Source organism: Oncorhynchus masou, chromosome 9 (assembly GCF_036934945.1).
Source record: "Oncorhynchus masou masou isolate Uvic2021 chromosome 9, UVic_Omas_1.1, whole genome shotgun sequence".
Taxonomy (NCBI): Eukaryota; Metazoa; Chordata; class Actinopteri; order Salmoniformes; family Salmonidae; genus Oncorhynchus; species Oncorhynchus masou.
The window spans coordinates 79,115,623-79,138,872 of record NC_088220.1 but is presented as its reverse complement, the minus strand read 5'-3'; the positions used below and the strand labels follow the sequence as shown (position 1 = coordinate 79,138,872).

Here is a 23,250-nt window from a genome sequence, read left to right as displayed (position 1 = left end):
AAAAGAGAGTGATCTCAAAAAAAAAAAATCCTGGATGTTTGTCATTGGGGTTTTGCCTGCCAAATAAGTTCTGTTATACTCAGACATCATTCAAACAGTTTTAGAAACTTGAGAGGGTTTTCTATCCAAATCCAAATATACTAATACTATGCATATCCAAGCTTCTTGGCCTGAGTAGCAGGCAGTTTACTTTGGGCAAGCTTTTCATGCGGACGTGAAAATAACACCCCCTAGCCTAGAGAGGTTAAACAAGGTTGTCCGCTGTCACCATATCTATTCATTATGGCCATCGAAATGCTAGCTATTAAAATCAGATCCAATAACAACATTAGAGGATTAGAAATCCAAGGCTTAAAAACAAAGGTGTCCATGTGATGCCGATGACTCAAGTTTTATGTTGAGTCCGCAAGCTCGATCCCTGCAATGTCTCATTAGAGATCTAGATAACTTTTCTGTGCTCTCTGGACTAAAACCGAATTATGATAAGTGTACAATATTACGTATTGGATCCTTAAAAAATACAACTTTTACATTACCCTGCAGTTTACCTATAAACTGGGCTGATGGTGAAGTAGACACACTCTGTATTCATATCACAAAGATATAAATAAGCTCTCCACAATTAATTTCAATAGAAAACTTGTAAAAATAGACAGGATCCTGCAACTATATTTATAAAATTGCCAAGATTAACTCCTTATTCATATCTCAGTTTACTCACTTATGGCGCTGCCTACTCCTGATGATTAGTTTTTTTCAAATCATATGAGCAAATAATATTTAGCTTTATCTGGGACGCTACACCAGACAAAATAAAATGAGCCTATCTTTATAATGAATATGAATTGGGTGGGTTGAGATGATTAAATATAAAAGCACTTAAACCTCTCTCTAAAAGCTTCACTCATTCAAAAGTTTTATTTGAACCCTAAATGGTTCTCAAGTAGATTACTAAGAAAAGCTCGTCCATGATTTAAAAATGGCCTTTTTGCCTTTGTGCAGATTGTCATGTCTCATTTTCGATTCATTGAAAATGATACTTTTTTCAAACAAGCATTGCAGAGCTGGCTACAATTTCAATTTCATCTCCTTGAAAAGATTATTATGGCTGATACTCAAATGTGCTGGTTGATAAAATACCTGTATTTATGGGAGTGATGTTTGAAAAGGGAATTTTGTTCTTAAATGCTATTGTAAATTGTAATGGTAGAGTTATGTCCTTCATGGAGTTATCAGAATTGTACGGGAAGGTCTGCTCACTCAAAGAGTACAACCAATTGATTACAGCATTGCCCAAAAAATGGAGGAGGCGGTTGGGAGCTGGGGGAGGTAGGGAACTGGTCTGTCTGCCCAATATAAAGGATCAAACTGGAGGAGGCAGGTGGCAGCTGGGGGAGGTAGGGAACTGGTCTGTCTGCCCAATATAAAGGATCAAAACTGGAGGAGGCGGGTGGCAGTGGGAGGAGGCAATAAAAAATTGTAATAAACACTATATACACACACTATATACACACACCATATACACACACAACATTTACAAACACTATATACACACACTATATACACACCATATACACACACTATAAACAAACACTATATACACACACCATATACACACACATTTACACACATTTACAAACACTATATACACACGCACTATAAACAAACACTATATACACACACTATACACACACTATAAACAAACACTATATACACACAGTATATACTCTATCATTCAACATTTTGGGGTCACTTAGAAATGTCCTTGTTTTTTGAAAGAAAAGCAACAAAATGTGTCTGTTAAAATAACATACAATTTATCAGAAATACAGTGTAGACATTGTTAATTTTGTAAATTACTATTGTAGCTGGAAACAGCTGATTTCTAATGGAATATCTACATGGGTGTACAGAGGCCCATTATCAGCAACCATCACTCCTGTGTTCCAATGGCACGTTGTGATAGCTGATCCAGGTTTATCATTTTAAAAGGCTAATTGATCATTAGAAAGCCCTTTTGCAATTATGTTAGCACAGCAGAAAACTGTTGTCGGGATTAAAGAAGCATTAAAACTGGCCTTCAATTGGCTAGCTGAGTATCTGGAGCATCAGCATTTGTGGGTTTGATTATAGGCTCAAAATGGCCAGAAACCAATAACTTAAAAAAAAAATCTAATTATTTCACCTTTATTTAACCAGGTAGGCTAGTTGAGAACAAGTTCTCATTTACAACTGCGACCTGGTCAAGATAAAGCAAAGCAGTTCGACACATACCTCGACACAGAGTTACACATGGAGTAAAACAAACATACAATCAATAATACAGTAGAAAAAAGTCTATATACAGTTTCTTCTGAAACTCGTCAGTCTATTCTTGTTCTGAGAAATGAATGCTATTCCATGCGAGAAATTGCCAAGAAACTGAAGATCAGTGTACTACTCCCTTCACAGAACAGCACAAACTGGCTCTAACCAGAATGGAAAGAGTAGTGGGAGGCCCCGGGACACAACTGAGCAAGAGGACAAGTACATTAAAGTGTCTAGTTTGAGAAACAGATGCCTCACAAGTCCTCAACTGGCAGCTTCATTAAATTGTACCCGCAAAACACCAGTCTCAACGTCAACAGTGAAGAGGAGGCCCCCCGGGTTTTTGGCCTTCTAGGCAGAGTTGCAAAGAAAAAGCCATATCTCAGACTTGCCAATAAAAATAAAATATTAAGATGGGCAAAAGAACACAGACACTGGACAGAGGAAGATTGGAAAAAAGTGTTATGGACAGACAAATCTAAGTTTGAGGTTTTCGGTTCACAAAGAAGAACATTTGTGAGACGCAGAAAAAATGAAAAGATGCTGTAGGAGTGCTTGACGCCATCTGTCAAGCATGGTGGAGGCAATGTGATGGTCTGGGGGTGATGGTCTGGGGGTGCTTTGGTGCTGGTAAAGTGGGAGATTTGTTCAGGGTAAAAGGATCTTGAGAAGGAAGGCTATCACTCCATTTTGCAACGCTATGCCACATACCCTGTGGACAGTGATTAATTGGAGCCAATGTCCTCCTATAACAGGACAATGCCCCAAAGCACAGCTCTAAACTATGCAATAACTATTTAGGGAAGAAGCAGTCTGCTGGTATTCTGTCTATAATGGAGTGGCCAGCACAGTCACCGGATCTCAACCCTATTGAGCTGTTGTGGGAGCAGCTTGACCGTATGGTACGTTAGAAGTGCCCATCAAGCCAATCCAACTGGTGGGAGGAGCTTCAGGAAGCATGGGGTGAAATCTCTTCAGATTACCTCAACAAATTGACAACTAGAACTCAAAAGGTCTGCAAGGCTGTAATTGCTGTAAATGGAGGATTCTTTAATGAAATCAATTATTTATAACGTCTTGACTATATTTACAATTCATTTGACTAATTTCATGTATGTTTTCATGGAAATAAGGACATTTCTAACAGAACCCAAACTTTTGAATGGTGGTGTACACACACTAAACACACACCATATACACACTATATACACACACTTAGCATTCACTAACAGTAATGCTCACACACAAACTCCCTGCAGCAAGCAGTGCATATGCAGATGTATGTGTTAACTATCTTGTTTAGGATGAAACACTCTGCTGAATGAACATATAGTCTATCATGAGAACTAAATGTGACATCTGATGTGGTTGGCATTCCCCCCCAGGCGGGCGTGTCTAAGCTGAACGAAGCGAAGGCATTGGTGGATGAGCTGAAGAGGCGGGCCGCTGAGCAGAGCACTCTGCTGAGGACCAAACAGCAGGAGGCAGACTCCGCCCTGCAGGAGATCACCACCTCTATGCAGGTGTGTGTGTGCGCGAGCGAGCATTGTGGAGTGTGCCTGTACATTTGTGTATAGTTGTTTCTCTGAGCATGAGCTGTCTTTGTGCGTAGGTGTGTGTGACTCTTTGACAACTCTTTAAGTCTCCGGGGACAGGCCTGGTCTGTCCGATTCGCCAAGCCGTTTCCGTGACAACTGCTGAGCAGATTCTAATAACAGCTTCTTTCTCTGTTTGTGTCTCTCTCTGCCTCACTCTTCTCTGTCTCGGACAGCTATTCATTTTTCCTCCCATAATTCACCCTGATTATTCATAAGCCCACCGTGCATGGCCCGCCAGCCTCAGATCCCAGAGATGTGTGTGTGTGTGTTTGTGTGTTATCTGGCTTGTGATGTGGCAGTGATATACTGGGACAGGGGTCCCCACAGGGACTTCCATCTCCTTCAGGCTAAGGTTTTGCACCAACTTTTCATCCAAACTTTCTCTGTGTCTTTTCCCTTCTCTCTACCTGCTACGCTCTACCGCATAGCTTGAGTGAGTGTGTCCTCATTCTTCATAGCTAATGTTTTCTGTTTCTTCCACGTTCCTCTTCTCCCTGATGGGTTGATGTATTGGGGAAAGCTCTGTTCATTAGTGAAGATATCTCACCATCTTTCTCTTCAGTCACAGAGATGGAGGGAAAGAGAGAGAGATTCAGGGCATTAAGTACCAGTCAAAAGTTTGGACACCTACTCATTCAAGGGTTTTTCTTTATTTTTACTATTTTCTACCTTGTAGAATAATAGTGAAGATATCAAATCTATGAAATAACACATATTGAATCATGCTGTAACCAAAAAAGGGTTAAACAAATCAAAATATATTTTATATTTGAGATTCTTCAAAGTAGCCATCATTTTCCTTTATGACATATTTGCCCACTCTTAATTCCTTCTTATTGTGTTTGAGCCAATCAGTTGTGTTGTGACAAGGCAGGGTTTCTTCAAGTGCAGTCGCAAAAACCAAGCGCTATGATGAAACTGGCTCTCATGAGGACCCTCACAGGAAAGGAAGACCCAGAGTTGGCAGGGAGGTGGAGGGATGGGGGTAAATTAGGAGGTGGAGGGGAGAAGGGATGGGGTAAATTAGGAGGTTGAGGGGAGGAGGGATGGGGTGAATTAGGAGGGGGAGGAGGGATGGGGTAAATTAGGAGGTGGAGGGCGGAGGGATGAGAAGAGACGGGGAGGGATGAGGTGAGAGAATGAGGTGGTAGAAATGTGATATTTGTTTGATTCCGATGACTTTTCATTACCAATCAGTCTCCCTCTATCATCTTTCACCTGAGCCAGAATGGACTCCATCACTTCCTCCCCTCTTTGTTCTGGGTTTCAGAATGCCAGTGACCAGAAGACTGAGATGGAGAAAATCAAAGGGAAGATTGCTCAGGAGGTGTCGAAGTGTGAAGAGAGGAAGGGGAAAATAGACGACGAGCTGAGAGAAGTACAGGTGAATACAACCAGAATACCCTTACAATACATGTCCCCACATTCACATCTCTGTATTATCTGTTGTTTCTGTTGTTTATTTTGTTGTACCTCTCTGTTGTTGTACCTCTCTGTTGTTGTACCTCTCTGTTGTTGTACCTCTCTGTTGTTGTACCTCTCTGTTGTCTTACCCCTGTTGTCTTACCCCTGTTGTCTTACCCCTGTTGTCTTACCCCTGTTGTCTTACCCCTGTTGTCTTACCCCTGTTGTCTTACCCCTGTTGTCTTACCCCTGTTGTCTTACCCCTGTTGTCTTACCCCTGTTGTCGTACCTCTCTGTTGTCGTACCTCTGTTGTTGTACCTCTGTTGTTGTACCTCTCTGTTGTTGTACCTCTCTGTTGTTGTACCTCTCTGTTGTTGTACCTCTCTGTTGTTGTACCTCTCTGTTGTTGTACCTCTCTGTTGTTGTACCTCTCTGTTGTTGTACCTCTCTGTTGTTGTACCTCTCTGTTGTTGTACCTCTCTGTTGTTGTACCTCTCTGTTGTTGTACCTCTCTGTTGTTGTACCTCTCTGTTGTTGTACCTCTCTGTTGTTGTACCTCTCTGTTGTTGTACCTCTCTGTTGTTGTACCTGTCGTTTTAGAGGATACTGGATCGACCAACACAATCAAACACAGGTTTTGTCCATAGTAGGCCAACTATGCTGTTGGACATTTAACCTGGATAAGGCAGAGTGTGCTGTAGGGAACATCATATCACAGACACATTCACACACCTGATCTTTGTTTAATCTGTGTGTGTGTGTGTGTGTGTGTGTGTGTGTGTGTGTGTGTGTGTGTGTGTGTGTGTGTGTGTGTGTGTGTGTGTGTGTGTGTGTGTGTGTAGCCCCTGGTGGACGAGGCTAAGCGAGCTGTGGGGAACATCAAGCCAGAGTCTCTATCAGAGATCCGCTCCCTGAGGATGCCTCCTGACGTTATCAGAGACATCCTGGAGGGGGTGCTGCGACTCATGGGCATCTTCGACACCTCCTGGGTCAGCATGAAGAGGTGAGAGATGCGGTGGGAGGAAAGGAGGGAGGGAGGAATGGGGAGAGAAGGAGGAAAGGAGAGGGAGAGAACTAGATATTTAGTGAAAGAGAGAGAGAACTAGAAGAGTGATACAGAGAGTGTGTATGTGTGAAAAGTGCAAATCAATCCCAGAACTACAGCAAAGATGCTGGAGGAAACAGGTACAACAGTATCTATATCCACAGTAAAACGTTCCCCTCCATTACATCACCTGAAAGGTCGCTCAGCAAGGAAGAAGCCAGTGCTCCAAAACCACCATAAAAAAAAGAGACTTTTTGGAGAAATGTCCTCTGGTCTGATGAAACAAAGAACTGTTTGGCCATAATGACCATCATTATGTTTGGAGGAAAAAGGGGAACGCTTATAAGCCGAAGAACACCATCCCAACCGTGAAGCACGGGGGTGGCAGCATCATGTCGTGGGGGTGCTTTGCTGCAGGAGAGACTGGTGCACTTCACAAAATAGATGGCGTCATGAGGAAGAAACATTATGTGGATATATTGAAGCAACATCAAGACATCAGTCAGAAAGTTAAAGCTTGGTCGCAAATTAGTCTTCCAAATGGACAATGACTTCAAGCATACTTCCAAAGTTGTGGCAAAATGGCTTAAGGACAACAAAGTCAAAGTATTGGAGTGGCCATCACAAAGCTCTGACCTCAATCCTATAGAAAATTTGTGGGCAGGACTGAAAAAGCGTGTGCAAGCAAGGAAGCCTTCAAACCTGAGTTAGTTACACCAATTATTTTCAATAATTTCTAAACAAACACAATAGCCTACATATAGTACCAGTCAAAAGTTTGGACACACCTACTCAATCAAGGGATTTTCTTTATTTGTACTATTTTCTACATTGTAGAATAATAGTGAAGACATCAAAACTATGAATTGAAAAAATATATATATACTTTATTTATCCAGGTAGGCCAGTTGAGAACAAGTTCTCATTTACAACTGCGACCTGGCCAAGATAAAGCAAAGCTGTGCGACAAAAACAACAGAGCTACACATGGGATAAACAAAAGTACAGTCAATAACACAATAGGAAATCTATATACAGTGTGTGCAAATGGAGTAAGGAGGTAAGGCAATAAATAGGCCATAGTGGCAAGATAATGACAGTTTAGCAATTAAACACTGGATGATATGTGCAGAAGATAAATGTGCAAGTAGAGATACTGGGGTGCAAAGGAGCAAAACAAAAAAAAGAACAATATGGGGATCAGGTAGTTGGTTGGGCTATTTACAGATGGGCTGCGTACAGGTGCAATGATCGGTAAGCTGCTCTGACTGCTGATGCTTAAAGTTAGTAAGTGCTGGCCACTCCATTATAGACAGAGTACCAGCTGACTGCTTCTTCCCTAAATAGTTATTGCATAGTTTGGAGCTGTGCTTTGGGCCATTGTCCTGTTGTAGGAGGACATTGGCTTCAATTAATCACTGTCCACAGGGTATGTGGCATAGCGTTGCAAAATGGAGTGACAGCCTTCCTTCTCAAGATCCCTTTTACCCTGTACAAATCTCCCACTTTACCAGCACCAAAGCACCCCCAGACCATCACCCTCAGACCATCACCCTCAGACCATCACCCTCAGACCATCACCCCCAGACCATCACCCCCAGACCATCACCCTCAGACCATCACCCCCAGACCATCACCCTCAGACCATCACATTGCCTCCACCATGCTTGACAGATGGCGTCAGGCACTCCTACAGCATCTTTTCATTTGTTCTGCATCTCACGAATGTTCTTCTTTGTGAACCGAACACTTCAATCTTAGATTCTTCTGTCTACAGGAAACCAAGGCTAGATTTTATCTACTCTGCGTCTCACAAAGACACGCTGGTCAGAATCAAAAATCTGAAATTTGGACTCATCCAAAGGACAAATTTCCACCGGTCTCATGTCCATTGTTTTGCTTCGTGGGCCAAGCAAGTCTCTTCTTCTCTTCTCTTCACACAGTCTCCTCTGAACAGTTGATGTTGGTAATGAACTTATCCTCTGCAGTAGAGGTAACTTTGGGTCTTCCTTTCCTGTGGCAGTCCTCATGAGAGCCAGTTTCATCATAGCGCATGATGGTTTTTGTGACTGCACTTGAAGAAACTTTCAAAGTTCTTGAAATCTTCCGGATTGACTGACCTTCATGTCTTAAAGTAATGGTGGACTGTCGTTTGTCTTTTCTTATTTGAGCTGTTCTTGCAATAATATGGACTTTGTCTTTTACCAAATAGGGCTATTTTCTGATTGGCTCAAACAATTGATTGGCTCAAACGCTTTAAGAAGTAAAGAAATTCCACAAATTAACTTTGAACAAGGCACACCTGTTAATTGAAATGCATTCCAGGTGACTACTTCATGAAGCTGGTTGAGAGAATGCCAAGAGTGTGCAAAGCTGTCATCAAGGCAAAGGGTGGCTACTTTGAAGTATGAAATATAAAATGTATTTTGATTTAGTTTTTTGGTTACTACATGATTCCATATGTGTTATTTCATAGTGTTGATGTCTTCACTATTATTCTACAATGTAGAAAATAGTACAAATAAAGAAAAACCCTTGATTGAGTAGGTGTGTCCAAACCTTTGACTGGTACTATATTTTGTGCGCATAAATGAGCACGGGACGGGATTGATTGTTGTCTGGAAGGGACAGGAACATTCCGGGGTTATAGATCTGTTGCGTGAACAGGACAGTACAGGTGCAAAATTGGCAAGACGGGACAGGAATTATTTTTCACTTCTGTGTCAACCTTTTAGTAGGACCAGACCGCAGTCAGTGTGTGTCCATAGTGTATTCTGTCAGTGTATGTGTGTGTGTCCATCCATAGTGTATTCTGTCAGTGTGTGTGTGTCCATCCACAGTGTATTCTGTCAGTGTGTGTGTGTGTGTGTCCATCCACAGTGTATTCTGTCAGTGTGTGTGTGTGTGTCCATCCACAGTGTATTCTGTCAGTGTGTGTGTGTGTCCATCCACAGTGTATTCTGTCTGTGTGTGTGTGTGTGTCCAGCCATAGTGTATTCTGTCAGTGTGTGTGTCCATCCACAGTGTATTCTGTCTGTGTGTGTATGTATGTGTGTGTGTGTCCATCCATAGTGTATTCTGTCAGTGTGTGTGTGTGTGTGTCCATCCACAGTGTATTCTGTCAGTGTGTGTGTGTGTGTCCATCCACAGTGTATTCTGTCAGTGTGTGTGTGTGTGTCCATCCACAGTGTATTCTGTCTGTGTGTGTGTGTCCAGCCATAGTGTATTCTGTCAGTGTGTGTGTGTGTATGTGTGTCCATCCACAGTGTATTCTGTCAGTGTGTGTGTCCATCCATAGTGTATTCTGTCAGGGTGTGTGTGTGTGTGTGTGTCAATCCACAGTGTATTCTGTCAGTGTGTGTGTGTGTCCATCCATAGTGTATTCTGTCAGTGTGTGTGTGTGTGTCCATCCACAGTGTATTCTGTCAGTGTGTGTGTGTCCATCCACAGTGTATTCTGTCAGTGTGTGTGTGTGTGTCCATCCACAGTGTATTCTGTCAGTGTGTGTGTGTCCATCCATAGTGTATTCTGTCAGTGTGTGTGTGTGTGTGTGTCCATCTACAGTGTATTCTGTCAGTGTGTGTGTGTGTGTGTGTGTGTGTGTCCATCCACATTGTATTCTGTCAGTGTGTGTGTGTCCATCCACAGTGTATTCTGTCTGTGTGTGTGTCCAGCCATAGTGTATTCTGTCAGTGTGTGTGTGTGTGTGTGTGTCCAGCCATAGTGTATTCTGTCAGTGTGTGTGTCCATCCACAGTGTATTCTGTCTGTGTGTGTATGTATGTGTGTGTGTGTCCATCCACAGTGTATTCTGTCTGTGTGTGTATGTATGTGTGTGTGTGTCCATCCATAGTGTATTCTGTCAGTGTGTGTATGTCCAACCATAGTGTATTCTGTCAGTGTGTGTGTGTCCAACCATAGTGTATTCTGTCATTGTGTGTGTGTGTGTGTCCAACCATAGTGTATTCTGTCAGTGTGTGTGTGTGTGTGTCCAACCATAGTGTATTCTGTCAGTGTGTGTGTCCAACCATAGTGTATTCTGTCAGTGTGTGTGTGTGTGTGTGTCCATCCGTAGTCTATTCTGTTAAATGGCTTGTTGTAGTCATTAGTAACACTCATCAGTCTGCAAGCCATTCTAGAGGAAGTGTCTGAGAGAACCTAATCTGCAGTTGATGATTGTGTTAATTGAGTGAGTGCAGCCGCTCTGAGCAATGTTAGGTGTGTGTGACACAGAGTGTGTTAGGATGTATATGACTAATAACTGGGTGATTTGTCACTGTTAGCTCTTAATTAGAGTTAGAAGTTTTACTTCAATAACTTCAGGCTTGAATTAACATTAGCTGCCCCATTATCAGATTTGTGAGTCTCTGTCTGTCTGTCTGTCTCTCTCTGTCTCTCTCTGTCTCTCCCTGTCTCTGTCTCTCTCTCTTTCTCTCTCTCTCTTTCTCTCTCCCTCTGTCTCTCTCTCTCTCTCTCTCTCTCTCTCTCTCTCTCTGTCTCTGTCTCTGTCTCTCTCTGTCTCTGTCTCTGTCTCTCTATGTCTCTCTCTCTCTCTGTCTCTCTCTCTCTGTCTCTCTCTATCTCTGTCTCTGTCTGTCTGTCTCGCTCTCTAGTTTCCTGGCTAAGAGGGGGGTGAGAGAGGACATAGCCACATTTGAGGCGAGGAACATCAGTCACGAGATCCGTCAGAGTGTGGAGGAGCTACTGACCAGAAACAAGGCCTCCTTCGACCCCAAGGTGAACTAGTTTGCCAAGCCAGTTCGTCTAGCTAGTTTGCCAAGCCAGTTAGTCTAGCTAGTTTGCCAAGCCAGTTAGTCTAGCTAGTTTGCCAAGTCAGTTAGTCTAGCTAATTTGCCAAGCCAGTTAGTCTAGCTAGTTTGCCAAGTCAGTTAGTCTAGCTCGTTTGCCAAGTCAGTTAGTCTAGCTAATGTGCCAAGCCAGTTAGTCTAGCTAGTTTGCCAAGTCAGTTAGTCTAGCTCGTTTGCCAAGTCAGTTAGTCTAGCTCGTTTGCCAAGTCAGTTAGTCTAGCTAGTTTGCCAAGTCAGTTAGTCTAGCTAGTTTGCCAAGTCAGTTAGTCTAGCTAGTTTGCCAAGTCAGTTAGTCTAGCTAGTTTGCCAAGTCAGTTAGTCTAGCTAGTTTGCCAAGTCAGTTAGTCTAGCTAGTTTGCCAAGTCAGTTAGTCTAGCTCGTTTGCCAAGTCAGTTAGTCTAGCTCGTTTGCCAAGCCAGTTAGTCTAGCTAGTTTGCCAAGCCAGTTAGTCTAGCTAGTTTGCCAAGCCCGTTAGTCTAGCTAGTTTGCCAAGTCAGTTAGTCTAGCTAGTTTGCCAAGCCAGTTAGTCTAGCTAGTTTGCCAAGCCAGTTAGTCTAGCTCGTTTGCCAAGCCAGTTAGTCTAGCTAGTTTGCCAAGCCCGTTAGTCTAGCTAGTTTGCCAAGTCCGTTAGTCTAGCTAGTTTGCCAAGCCAGTTAGTCTAGCTAGTTTGCCAAGCCAGTTAGTCTAGCTAGTTTGCCAAGCCAGTTAGTCTAGCTAGTTTGCCAAGTCAGTTAGTCTAGCTAGTTTGCCAAGCCAGTTAGTCTAGCTAGTTTGCCAAGCCAGTTAGTCTAGCTCGTTTGCCAAGCCAGTTAGTCTAGCTAGTTTGCCAAGCCAGTTAGTCTAGCTCGTTTGCCAAGCCAGTTAGTCTAGCGCTACAACTCAAGGTGGAAGTTGTACCTGATCACAGATCTAGGATCAGATTATCCTGCTCTTAACCATTATAGGGAGGGGACTTGTTTTGACCCTGTTTCAGTGGTTAGGGCCAACTTCTACCTTCTCCCTTAGGGGAGAACAACTAACACTGATGTATATGATGTGATGGACAACTACTGCAACTACTATTAACCTAGCGCTACAGCTACAGGCAGCTACCTATGGAACCTTTATAGAAGCGGTTAGCTAATAGCGGTCGAGCTGAAGAGATCATTTGAGCCTCCTTAAAATAAGCCTCCTTTCTCTTACTCCAGTGTTGTGTTGTTGTTGTTGTCAGAATGCTAAGCGTGCAAGTGCTGCGGCTGCTCCACTGGCAGCCTGGCTGAAGGCCAACGTACAGTACTCACACGTCCTGGAGAGGATACAGCCACTGGAGAGAGAACAGGCTGGGCTACTGGAGTGAGTGTATACACGCACGCATTCACACACGCCTGATCCGCAAGCATCATTTCATGTGTGTTGCTTGTTTTTGTGTGTGTAGGAACTTGAGAAAGACAGAGAGTCGGAAGACTAAACTGGAGGAGCAGCTCAACTCTGTGGGGCAGAAAGTCACCGAGCTGAAAGAAAAGTATATTTTTTGCATCCCTCTCCCCTTGACAGCCTCGATCTCTTCTACTGTCTCACTGATTAACTCTGCTCTGTTGTACTCGTCTGGCCTTTATTCCTCTCTCTACCTCTCTCTACCCTCTCTCTCTCTACCCCCCTCTCTCTCTCTACCCCCCCCTCTCTCTCTCTACCCCCCCCTCTCTCTACCCCTCTCTCTCTCTACCCCCCCTCTCTCTCTCTACCCCCCTCTCTCTCTACCCCCCCCTCTCTCTCTACCCCCCTCTCTCTCTCTACCCCCCCTCTCTCTCTACCCCCTCTCTCTCTACCCCTCTCTCTCTCTACCCCCCTCTCTCTACCCCTCTCTCTCTCTACCCCCTCTCTCTCTACCCCCCTCTCTCTCTACCCCCCCCTCTCTCTACCCCCCCCTCTCTCTCTACCCCCCCTCTCTCTCTACCCCCCCTCTCTCTCTACCCCCCCCCTCTCTCTCTACCCCCTCTCTCTCTACCCCCTCTCTCTCTACCCCCCTCTCTCTACCCCCCCCTCTCTCTACCCCCCTCTCTCTCTACCCCCCTCTCTCTCTCTACCCCCCTCTGTCTCTCTACCCCCTCTGTCTCTCTACCCCCTCTGTCTCTCTACCCCCTCTGTCTCTCTACCCCCCCCTCTCTCTACCCCCCTCTCTCTACCCCCCCTCTCTCTCTACCCCCTCTCTCTCTACCCCCTCTCTCTACCCCCCCTCTCTCTCTCTCTCTCTCTCCCCCCTCTCTCTCTCTCTCTCTCCCCCCCTCTCTCTCTCTCTACCCCTCTCTGTCTCTCTGTCTCTCTCTACCCCCCTCTCTCTGTCTCTCTCTACCCCCCTCTCTCATTAGGTTCCAGACTCGTACTACAGAGGCAGCTAAGCTGGAGGCTGAGGTCAGTAAGGCCCAGAAGACCATCCAGACAGCAGAGCAACTCATACACCAACTGGACGGAGAACACACACGCTGGAATGCCCAGGTGTTTGTGAAGAGCGGGATGTAGCCTGCTGTCTCGGTCCCTCCTGGCTGTTTTTACTCCTCTCTCTCCAGCATCTGTCCGCTCCTTAATTAAAGCACTCAATCTCCCACTGTCTCCTTCAGAGAGAGAGATACATATACATACATACATACATACACACACACACACACACACACACACACACACACACACACACACACACACACACACACACACACACACACACACACACACACACACACACACACTGTCCCGCTTGGAGCCCTCACCAGTGACTGCTTTACCTACTACTCACGTACACACACACTCACCTCTCTACAGTCCCACAGTCGGTGTATGAACCCAGGTTGCAGCGCTCTGGGGCTCGTTTCGTCTCAACGCTGAACAGATCTGGCACTGAGTCCTGGGCTGGGTCCATTCTGGGCTGGGTCTGTCCTGGGCTGGGTCCATTCTGGGCTGGGTCGGTTCTGGGCTGGGTCGGTTCTGGGCTGGGTCGGTTCTGGGCTGGGTCGGTTCTGGGCTGGGTCGGTTCTGGGCTGGGTCTGTTCTGGGCTGGGTCGGTTCTGGGCTGGGTCTATTCTCACTCTGTTTCTATGGCAGTTCTTTCTGAGCTGCTCTTTAGGTAAAACCAACTAAGTCAGCTCACCTTAAATGGCCTGCAGCTGAGTTTAGTGTGTGTGTCTGTATGTGTCAGGTGGATGAGATCACTGAGGAGTTGGATACGTTGCCTAAGAGAGCGATGCTGGCAGCAGCTTTCATCACATACCTGTCTGCTGCTCCAGAGGACAGGAGACGAACCAGCCTGGAGACATGGATGAAGGCTTCTGGACTACAGAGTAAGACACAGTCACACACACACAGTCACACACACACACACAGTCACACACACTCAACCTTTGTCTCTCTCCTCTCTCTCTCTCTAACTGTGTGTGACTGTGTTCAGAGTTTGACCTGCGGCATTTCCTGTGCTCTGAGAGTGAGCAGCTGATCTGGAAAAGTGAAGGCCTGCCCTCAGATGACCTGTCTATGGAGAACGCCCTGGTTATACTGCAGGTTACATACTCTCTCTCTCTATTCATAGGGCTTTATTGGCATGGGAAACACATGTTTCATTGCCAAAGAAAGTGAATTAGATAATAAACAAAAGTTAAAATAACAATAAAAAATGAACAGTAAACATTATACTCACAGAAGTTCCAAAAGAATAAAGACATTTCAAATGTAATATTATGTCTATATACAGTGTTGTAAAGATTTGCAAATAGTTAACATACAAAAGGGAAAATAAATAAACATACAGTTGAAGTGGGATGTTTACATACACTTAGGTTGGAGTCATTAAAACTCGTTTTTCAACCACTCCACACATTTCTTGTTAACAAACTATAGTTTTGGCGTGTCGGTTAGGACATCTACTTTGTGCATGACACAAGTCATTTTCCCAACAATTGTTTACAGACAGATTATTTCACTTATAATTCATTGTATCACAACTCCAGTGGGTCAGAAGTTTACATACACTAAGTTGACTGTGCCTTTATACAGCTTGGAAAATTCCAGAAAATGATGTCATGGCTTTAGATGCTTCTGATAGGCTAATTGACATAATTTGAGTCGATTGGAGGAGTACCTGTGGATGTATTTCAAGGCCTACCTTCAAACTCAGTACTTCTTTGCTTGACATTATGGAAAAATCAAAAGAAATCAGCCAAGACCTCAGAAAAACATTGTAGACCTCCACAAGTCTGGTTCATCCTTGGGACCCATTTACAAACACCTGAAGATACCACGTTCATCTGTACAAACAATAGTACGCAAGTATAAACACCATGGGACCATGCAGCCGTCATACCGCTCAGGAAGGAGACGCTGTTCTGTCTCCTAGAGATGAACGTATTTTGGTTGCATAGTGCAAATCAATCCCAGAACAACAGCAACGGACCTTGTGAAGATGCTGCAGGAAACGGGTACAAAAGCATCTATATCCAAAGTAAAACGAGTCCTATATCGACATAACCTGAAAAGCCGCTCAGCAAGGAAGAAGCCACTGCTCCAAAACCGCCATAAAAAAGCCAGACTACGGTTTGCAACTGCACATGGGGACAAAGATCATACTTTTTGGAGAAATGTCCTCTGGTCTGATGAAACAAAAATAGAACTGTTTGGCCATAATGACCATTGTTATGTTTGGAGGAAAAAGGGGGATGCTTGCAAGCCGAAGAATACCATCCCAACCGTGAAGCACGGGGGTGGCAGCATCATGTTGTGAAGGTGCTTTGCTGCAGGAGGGCCTGGAGAACTCCACAAAATAGATGGCTTCATGAGAAAGGAAAATTACGTGGATATATTGAAGGAAATCTCAAGACATCAGTCAGGAAGTTATAGCTTGGTTGAAAATGGGTCTTCCAAATGGACAATGACCCCAAGCATACTTCAAAAGTTATGGCAAAATGGCTTAAGGACAACAAAGTCAAGGTATTGGAGTTGCCTTCACAAAGCCCTGACCTCAATTCTATAGAAAACTTGTGGGCAGAACTGAAAAAGCGTATGCAAGCAAGGATGCCTACAAACCTGACTCAGTTACACCAGCTCTGTCAGGAGGAAATGGACCAAAATTCACCCAACTTATTGTGGGAAGCTTGTGGAAGGCTACCCAAAACGTCTGACCCATGTTTAACAATTTAAAGGCAATGCAACTAAATACTAATTGAGTGTATGTAAACTTCTGACCCACTGGGAATGTGATGAAAGAAATTTAAGCTGAAATAAATCATTCTCTCTACTATTATTCTGACATTTCACATTCATAACATAAAGTGTTGATCCTAACTGACCTAAGAGAGGGAATTTTTACTAGGATTAAATGTCAGAAATTGTGAAAAACTGAGTTTAAATGTATTTGGCTAAGGTGTATATAAACTTCTGACTTCAACTGTAAATATGGCTTGTATTTGTACTGTAATATGGTGTTTGTTCTTCACTGGTTGCCCTTTTCTAGTGGCAACAGGGCACACATTTCACCCAGTAGATATGGGAGTTTATAAAAATTAGATTTGTTTTCGAATTCCTTGTGGGTCTGTGTAATCTGAGGGAAATATGTATCTCTAATATGGTTAGGAAGTGGAGCTCAGTTTCCACCTCTCTCGCTCTCTCGCTCTCTCGCTCTGTCTCTCTCACTCTCTTTCAACTATGTTTATATATTGTTGTGTTTCCATGTTGAAGCTGAATTCCCTCCCTGCCTGGGAGAGTCATGTGTTTTACATCCGGGTCATGTGTTGTGTTCCTCTCTTTCATTTTATTTTCATTCATCCCTCACTCCTGTTGGTCTTTCCTCTTTCATGTGATTGTCATCCCTCCTCTCTCCTGTTGGTCTTTCCTCTTTCATGTGATTGTCGTCCCTCCTCTCTCCTGTTGGTCTTTCATGTGATTGTCGTCCCTCCTCTCTCCTGTTGGTCTTTCCTCTTTCATGTGATTGTCGTCCCTCCTCTCTCCTGTTGGTCTTTCCTCTTTCATGTGATTGTCGTCTCTCCTCTCTCCTGTTGGTCTTTCCTCTTTCATGTGATTGCCGTCCCTCCTCTCTCCTGTTGGTCTTTCCTCTTTCATGTGATTGTCATCCCTCCTCTCTCCTGTTGGTCTTTCCTCTTTCATGTGATTGTCGTCCCTCCTCTCTCCTGTTGGTCTTTCCTCTTTCATGTGATTGTCGTCCCTCCTCTCTCCTGTTGGTCTTTCCTCTTTCATGTGATTGTCGTCCCTCCTCTCTCCTGTTGGTCTTTCCTCTTTCATGTGATTGCCGTCCCTCCTCTCTCCTGTTGGTCTTTCCTCTTTCATGTGATTGCCGTCCCTCCTCTCTCCTGTTGGTCTTTCCTCTTTCATGTGATTGCCGTCCCTCCTCTCTCCTGTTGGTCTTTCCTCTTTCATGTGATTGTCGTCCCTCCTCTCTCCTGTTGGTCTTTCCTCTTTCATGTGATTGTCATCCCTCCTCTCTCCTGTTGGTCTTTCCTCTTTCATGTGATTGTCGTCCCTCCTCTCTCCTGTTGGTCTTTCATGTGATTGTCGTCCCTCCTCTCTCCTGTTGGTCTTTCCTCTTTCATGTGATTGTCGTCCCTCCTCTCTCCTGTTGGTCTTTCATGTGATTGTCGTCCCTCCTCTCTCCTGTTGGTCTTTCCTCTTTCATGTGATTGTCGTCCCTCCTCTCTCCTGTTGGTCTTTCCTCTTTCATGTGATTGTCGTCCCTCCTCTCTCCTGTTGGTCTTTCCTCTTTCATGTGATTGTCGTCCCTCCTCTCTCCTGTTGGTCTTTCCTCTTTCATGTGATTGTCGTTCATCCCTCTCTCCTGTTGGTCTTTCCTCTTTCATGTGATTGTCGTTCATCCCTCTCTCCTGTTGGTCTTTCCTCTTTCATCGCTGCTTTAAGATCAGTGCGATCAAATCACGGGTAAGAACTCAGCACTCCATCCATATATCCACCCTACTGCAGGTTGCTTGCAGAACACGCACACAGACATGCACCAGCACCCTCCCGCATAGCAACTACACAAACCCTGTACCTGCATTAGTCCTGTATTTTAAAACAAACTACTCCAAGGGGTGTGGCAACAGAAACGTTTACAATTTGTTTATAGGAGTTTGGGATGTTTGTCCATATTTTCCCGTTCCATTGAGTCGTCTTCAAATAATTGAATTATCGTCCCAGACTTTATAAGGATTCTCTCTCTAATCAACTTAACCAGTTTGTTTGCATGATGCCCTTTGAGGCACTAAATAGCTAAACAAAAATAAACGTTTCTGTGAAAAGTAGCTTTTCCTTTTGATTTGGATATTTTGTTGAGAATCCTGTTTTTGTCTAAAAGGCCTTTGGTTGCTGTGTGTGTGTCTGTGTGTGTCTGTGTGTGTCTGTGTGTGTCTGTGTGTGTCTGTGTGTGTCTGTGTGTGTCTGTGTGTGTCTGTGTGTGTCTGTGTGTGTCTGTGTGTGCCTGTGTGTGCCTGTGTGTGTCTGTGTGTGTCTGTGTGTGTCTGTGTGTGTCTGTGTGTGTCTGTGTGTGTCTGTGTGTGTCTGTGTGTGTCTGTGTGTGTCTGTGTGTGCCTGTGTGTGTCTGTGTGTATATATACAGCCTGGTGTCTGGCTTCACCAGGCTTTGTCATTCTTCTGAATGAGTGGCCTTTGCTTTGTGGAGATAATTACACTTTAAAAGAAAACTGTAATCAGGGCTCTTTCACAACACGGTCTCTGGAGCAATCTGTGGCTGTGGTGTGTAAGAGCTCAGCCTCTTAATGTCTGTCTTTCCCTCCTGACGCAGGAAACCCTTCCATAACCAAGAACCACACAGCCTGTAGAACATGTAATAACTGTTTCTAAATGAGTCACAATTTCTACAGTTCCCCTACTGTCAGTCACGACATAGATATTTCAGTGAGAGACCCACTCTGCCGTTGTTCACCCTCTCCCTCTTACACTCCCTCAACCCTCACTCTGCTTCCTACACCCCCTCAACCCTCACTCTGCCTCCTACACCCCCTCAACCCTCACTCTGCCTCCTACACCCCCTCAACCCTCACTCTGCCTCCTACACCCCCTCAACCCTCACTCTGCCTCCTACACCCCCTCAACCCCCACTCTGCCTCCTACACCCCCTCAACCCTCACTCTGCCTCCTACACCCCCTCAACCCTCACTCTGCCTCCTACACCCCCTCAACCCTCACTCTGCCTCCTACACCCCCTCAACCCTCACTCTGCCTCCTACACCCCCTCAACCCGCACTCTGCCTCCTACACCCCCTCAACCCTCACTCTGCCTCCTACACACTCCCAACCCTCACTCTGCCTCCTACACCCCCTCAACCCTCATTCTCACTCCTACACCCCCGCAACCGTCACTCTCACTCTCTTCCTCCCCTTTCTCCCATGTCCCCCCCCTCCCTCCAGCCCTCCGGAGTCAAGAGGGCCTGTGTCTCAGTCCAGTAGATGGAGGAGGTGTTGATGAGAGCTCATGATTTTACAGCAGCTTATTTTAGCCTCTTTACAAAAATACCGATTTTTGGTAATTAACAGAAAATCTATCGTAACTTTGGTAATTTGTACTTGAAGAACAAACTAAATGCCTTATTCATACAGAGCATTCATTCATCTGATTCCATATTGTCCATGAGTTTCTAGTAGATAGACCATATGGTTCAAGAGAAAATAGCCTAATTAAGGAAAAAAGCATGTAATCAACAATATTATTGTTTTCAATTAACTCTGTAACTCTTGACTTTCAGAACTGACACCAGTTTCACATCAAAACATTGACAACAAACACAGTTGAAGTCGGAAGTTTACATACACCTTAGCCAAATACATTTTAAACTCTGTTTTTCACAATTCCTGACATTTAATCCCAGTAAAAATTCTACAAAATGACATACAAATGTCCTCACTAATTAGTCTCAGTTTTACTTAAATCTACTTGAAAATCAGAGACAAAGTTGTAATATTGCTGTCCATCAATGACAAATTTACTGAGTTTAAGCAATTTTGGTAAAGTTGGTAGAATCTTATTCCAAATGATTCCCAGCTGTAATGGAAAGGTGTTTCCACCTCACATCAAATCCAATGTTATGTGTCACCTACACATGGTTAGTAGATGTTAATGGTCACATACACATGGTTAGTAGATGTTAATGGTCACATACACATGGTTAGTAGATGTTAATGGTCACATACACATGGTTAGTAGATGTTAATGGTCACATACACATGGTTAGTAGATGTTAATGGTCACATACACATGGTTAGCAGATGTTAATGGTCACATATACATGGTTAGCAGATGTTAATGGTCACATACACATGGTTAGTAGATTTAATGGTCACATACACATGGTTAGTAGATGTTATGTGTCACCTACACATGGTTAGTAGATGTTAATGGTCACATACACATGGTTAGTAGATGTTAATGGTCACATACACATGGTTAGTAGATGTTAATGGTCACATACACATGGTTAGCAGATGTTAATGGTCACATACACATGGTTAGCAGATGTTAATGGTCACATACACATGGTTAGCAGATGTTAATGGTCACATACACATGGTTAGTAGATTTAATGGTCACATACACATGGTTAGTAGATGTTAATGGTCACATACACATGGTTAGCAGATGTTAATGGTCACATACACATGGTTAGCAGATGTTAATGGTCACATACACATGGTTAGCAGATGTTAATGGTCACATACACATGGTTAGCAGATGTTAATGGTCACATACACATGGTTAGCAGATGTTAATGCGAGTGTAGCGAAATGCTTGTGCTTCTAGTTCCGACAATGCAGTAATAACCAACAAGTAATCTCACTAACAATTTCACAACAACTATCTTATATACACAAGTGTAAAGGGATAAAGAATATGTACATAAAGATATATGAATGAGTGATGGTACAGAACGGCATACGCAAGATGCAGTAGATGGTATTGAGTACAGTATATACATATGAGATGAGTATGTAAACAAAGTGGTATAGTTAAAGTGGCTAGTGATACATGTATTACATAAAGATGCAGTAAATGATATAGAGTACAGTATATACATATGAGATGAGAAATGTTGGCTATGTAAACATGTAAAAGTGGCATTGTTTAAAGTGGCTAGTGATACATGTATTACATAAAGATGGCAAGATGCAGTAGATGGTATAGAGTACAGTATACACATATGAGATGAGTAATGTAAACATTATATTAAGTGTCATTGTTTAAAGTGGCTAGTGATACATTTTTTACATCAATTTTTCCATTATTAAAGTGGCTGGAGTTGAGTCAGTATGTTGGCAGCAGCCACTCAATGTTAGTGGTGGCTGTTTAACAGTCTGATGGCCTTGAGATAGAAGCTGTTTTTCAGTCTCTCGGTCCCTGCTTTGATGCACCTGTACTGACTTCTCCTTCTGGACAATAACAGGGTGAACAGGTAGTGGCTCGGGTGGTTGTTGTCCTTGATCTTTATGGCCTTCCTGTGACATCGGGTGGTGTAGGTGTCCTGGAGGGCAGGCAGTGTGTCCCCGGTGATGTGTTATGCAGACCTCACTACCCTCTGGAGAGCCCTGCGGTTGTGGGCAGAGCAGCTGCCGTACCAGGCGGTGATACAGCCCGACAGGATGATCTCGATTGTGCATCTGTAGAAGTTTGTGAGTGCTTTTGGTGACAAGCCGAATTACTTCAGCCTCCTGAGGTTGAAGATGCGCTGCTGCACCTTCTTCACCACACTGTCTGTGTGGGTGGACCAATTCAGTTTGTCCGTGATGTGTACGTCGAGGAACTTAAAACGTACTGTTCCATCGATGTGGATAGGGGGGTGCTCCCTCTGCTGTTTCCTGAAGTCCACGATCATCTCCTTTGTTTTGTTGACGTTGAGTGTGAGGTTATTTTCCTGACACCACACTCCGAGGGCCCTCACCTCCTCCCTGTAGGAAGTCTCGTCGTTGTTGGTAATCAGGCCTAGCCACTGTTGTGTCGTCTGCAAACATGATGATTGAGTTGGAGGAGTGCATGGCCCACAGTCGTGAGTGAACAGGGAGTACAGGAGAGGGCTGAGAACGCATCCTTGTGGGGTCCCAGTGTTGAGGATCAGCGGGGTAGAGATGTTGATACCTACCCTCACCACCTGGGAGGGACGGTCCGTCAGGAAGTCCAGTACCCAGTTGCACAGGGCGGGGTCGATACCCAGGGTCTCGAGCTTGATGACGAGCTTGGAGGGCACTATGGTGTTAAATGCTGAGCTGAAGTCGATGAACAGTATTCTCACATAGGTATTCCTCTTGTCCAGATGGGTTAGGGCAGTGTGGCTGCGATTGCGTCGTCTGTGGACCTATTGGGGCGGTAAGCAAATTGGAGTGGGTCTAGGGTGTCAGGTAGGGTGGAGGTGATATGGTCCTTGACTAGTCTCTCAAAGCACTTCATGATGACGGAAGTGAGTGCTACGGGGCTAGTCGTTTAGCTCAGTTACCTTAGCTTTCTTGGGAACAGGAACAATGGTAATCCTCTTGAAGCATGTGGGAACAGCAGACTGGGATAGGGATTGATTGAATATGTCCGTAAACACACCACCCAGCTGGTCTTAGCATGCTCTGATGACGCTGCTTGGGATGCCGTCTGGGCCTGCAGCCTTGCGAGGGTTAACACGTTTAAATGTTTTTCACACGTCGGCTGCAGTGAAGGTGAGTCCTCAGGTTTTGGTAGTGGGCCGTGTCAGTGGCACTGTATTGTCCTCAAAGCGAGCAAAGAAGTCTGGGAGCAAGACATCCTGGTCCGTGACGGGGCTGATTTTATTTTTGTAATCCGTGATTGACTGTAGACCCTGCCACATACAGTGGGGCAAAAAAGTATTTAGTCAGCCACCAATTGTGCAAGTTCTCCCTCTTAAAAAGATGAGAGAGGCCTGTAATTTTCATCATAGGTACACTTCAACTATGACAGACAAAATTAGGGAAAAAAATACTGCGTAGTTTCCTAGGAACGCGAAGCGAGGCGGCCATCTCTGTCGGCGCCAGAAGTACACTAGTATTAACTCTGGGCTGTGAAAACATATGCAATTTAAGACATTCTTTCACTTTAAAAATGTGGAGTAGG

General features: G+C 44.3%; 1 protein-coding gene across 1 annotated transcript in view; it reads left to right on the top strand.

The window, feature by feature from the left end:
* The window catches only part of dync2h1 (dynein cytoplasmic 2 heavy chain 1), a 290,615-nt gene that overhangs the window by 65,095 nt on the left and 202,270 nt on the right, over nucleotides 1–23,250 (top strand). The window contains 9 exon segments of the mRNA XM_064972741.1: nucleotides 3,693–3,830; nucleotides 5,176–5,289; nucleotides 6,153–6,313; nucleotides 10,968–11,091; nucleotides 12,373–12,494; nucleotides 12,577–12,663; nucleotides 13,508–13,634; nucleotides 14,329–14,470; nucleotides 14,578–14,687. Of these exon segments, the coding sequence (XP_064828813.1) occupies nucleotides 3,693–3,830; nucleotides 5,176–5,289; nucleotides 6,153–6,313; nucleotides 10,968–11,091; nucleotides 12,373–12,494; nucleotides 12,577–12,663; nucleotides 13,508–13,634; nucleotides 14,329–14,470; nucleotides 14,578–14,687 (1,125 nt within the window).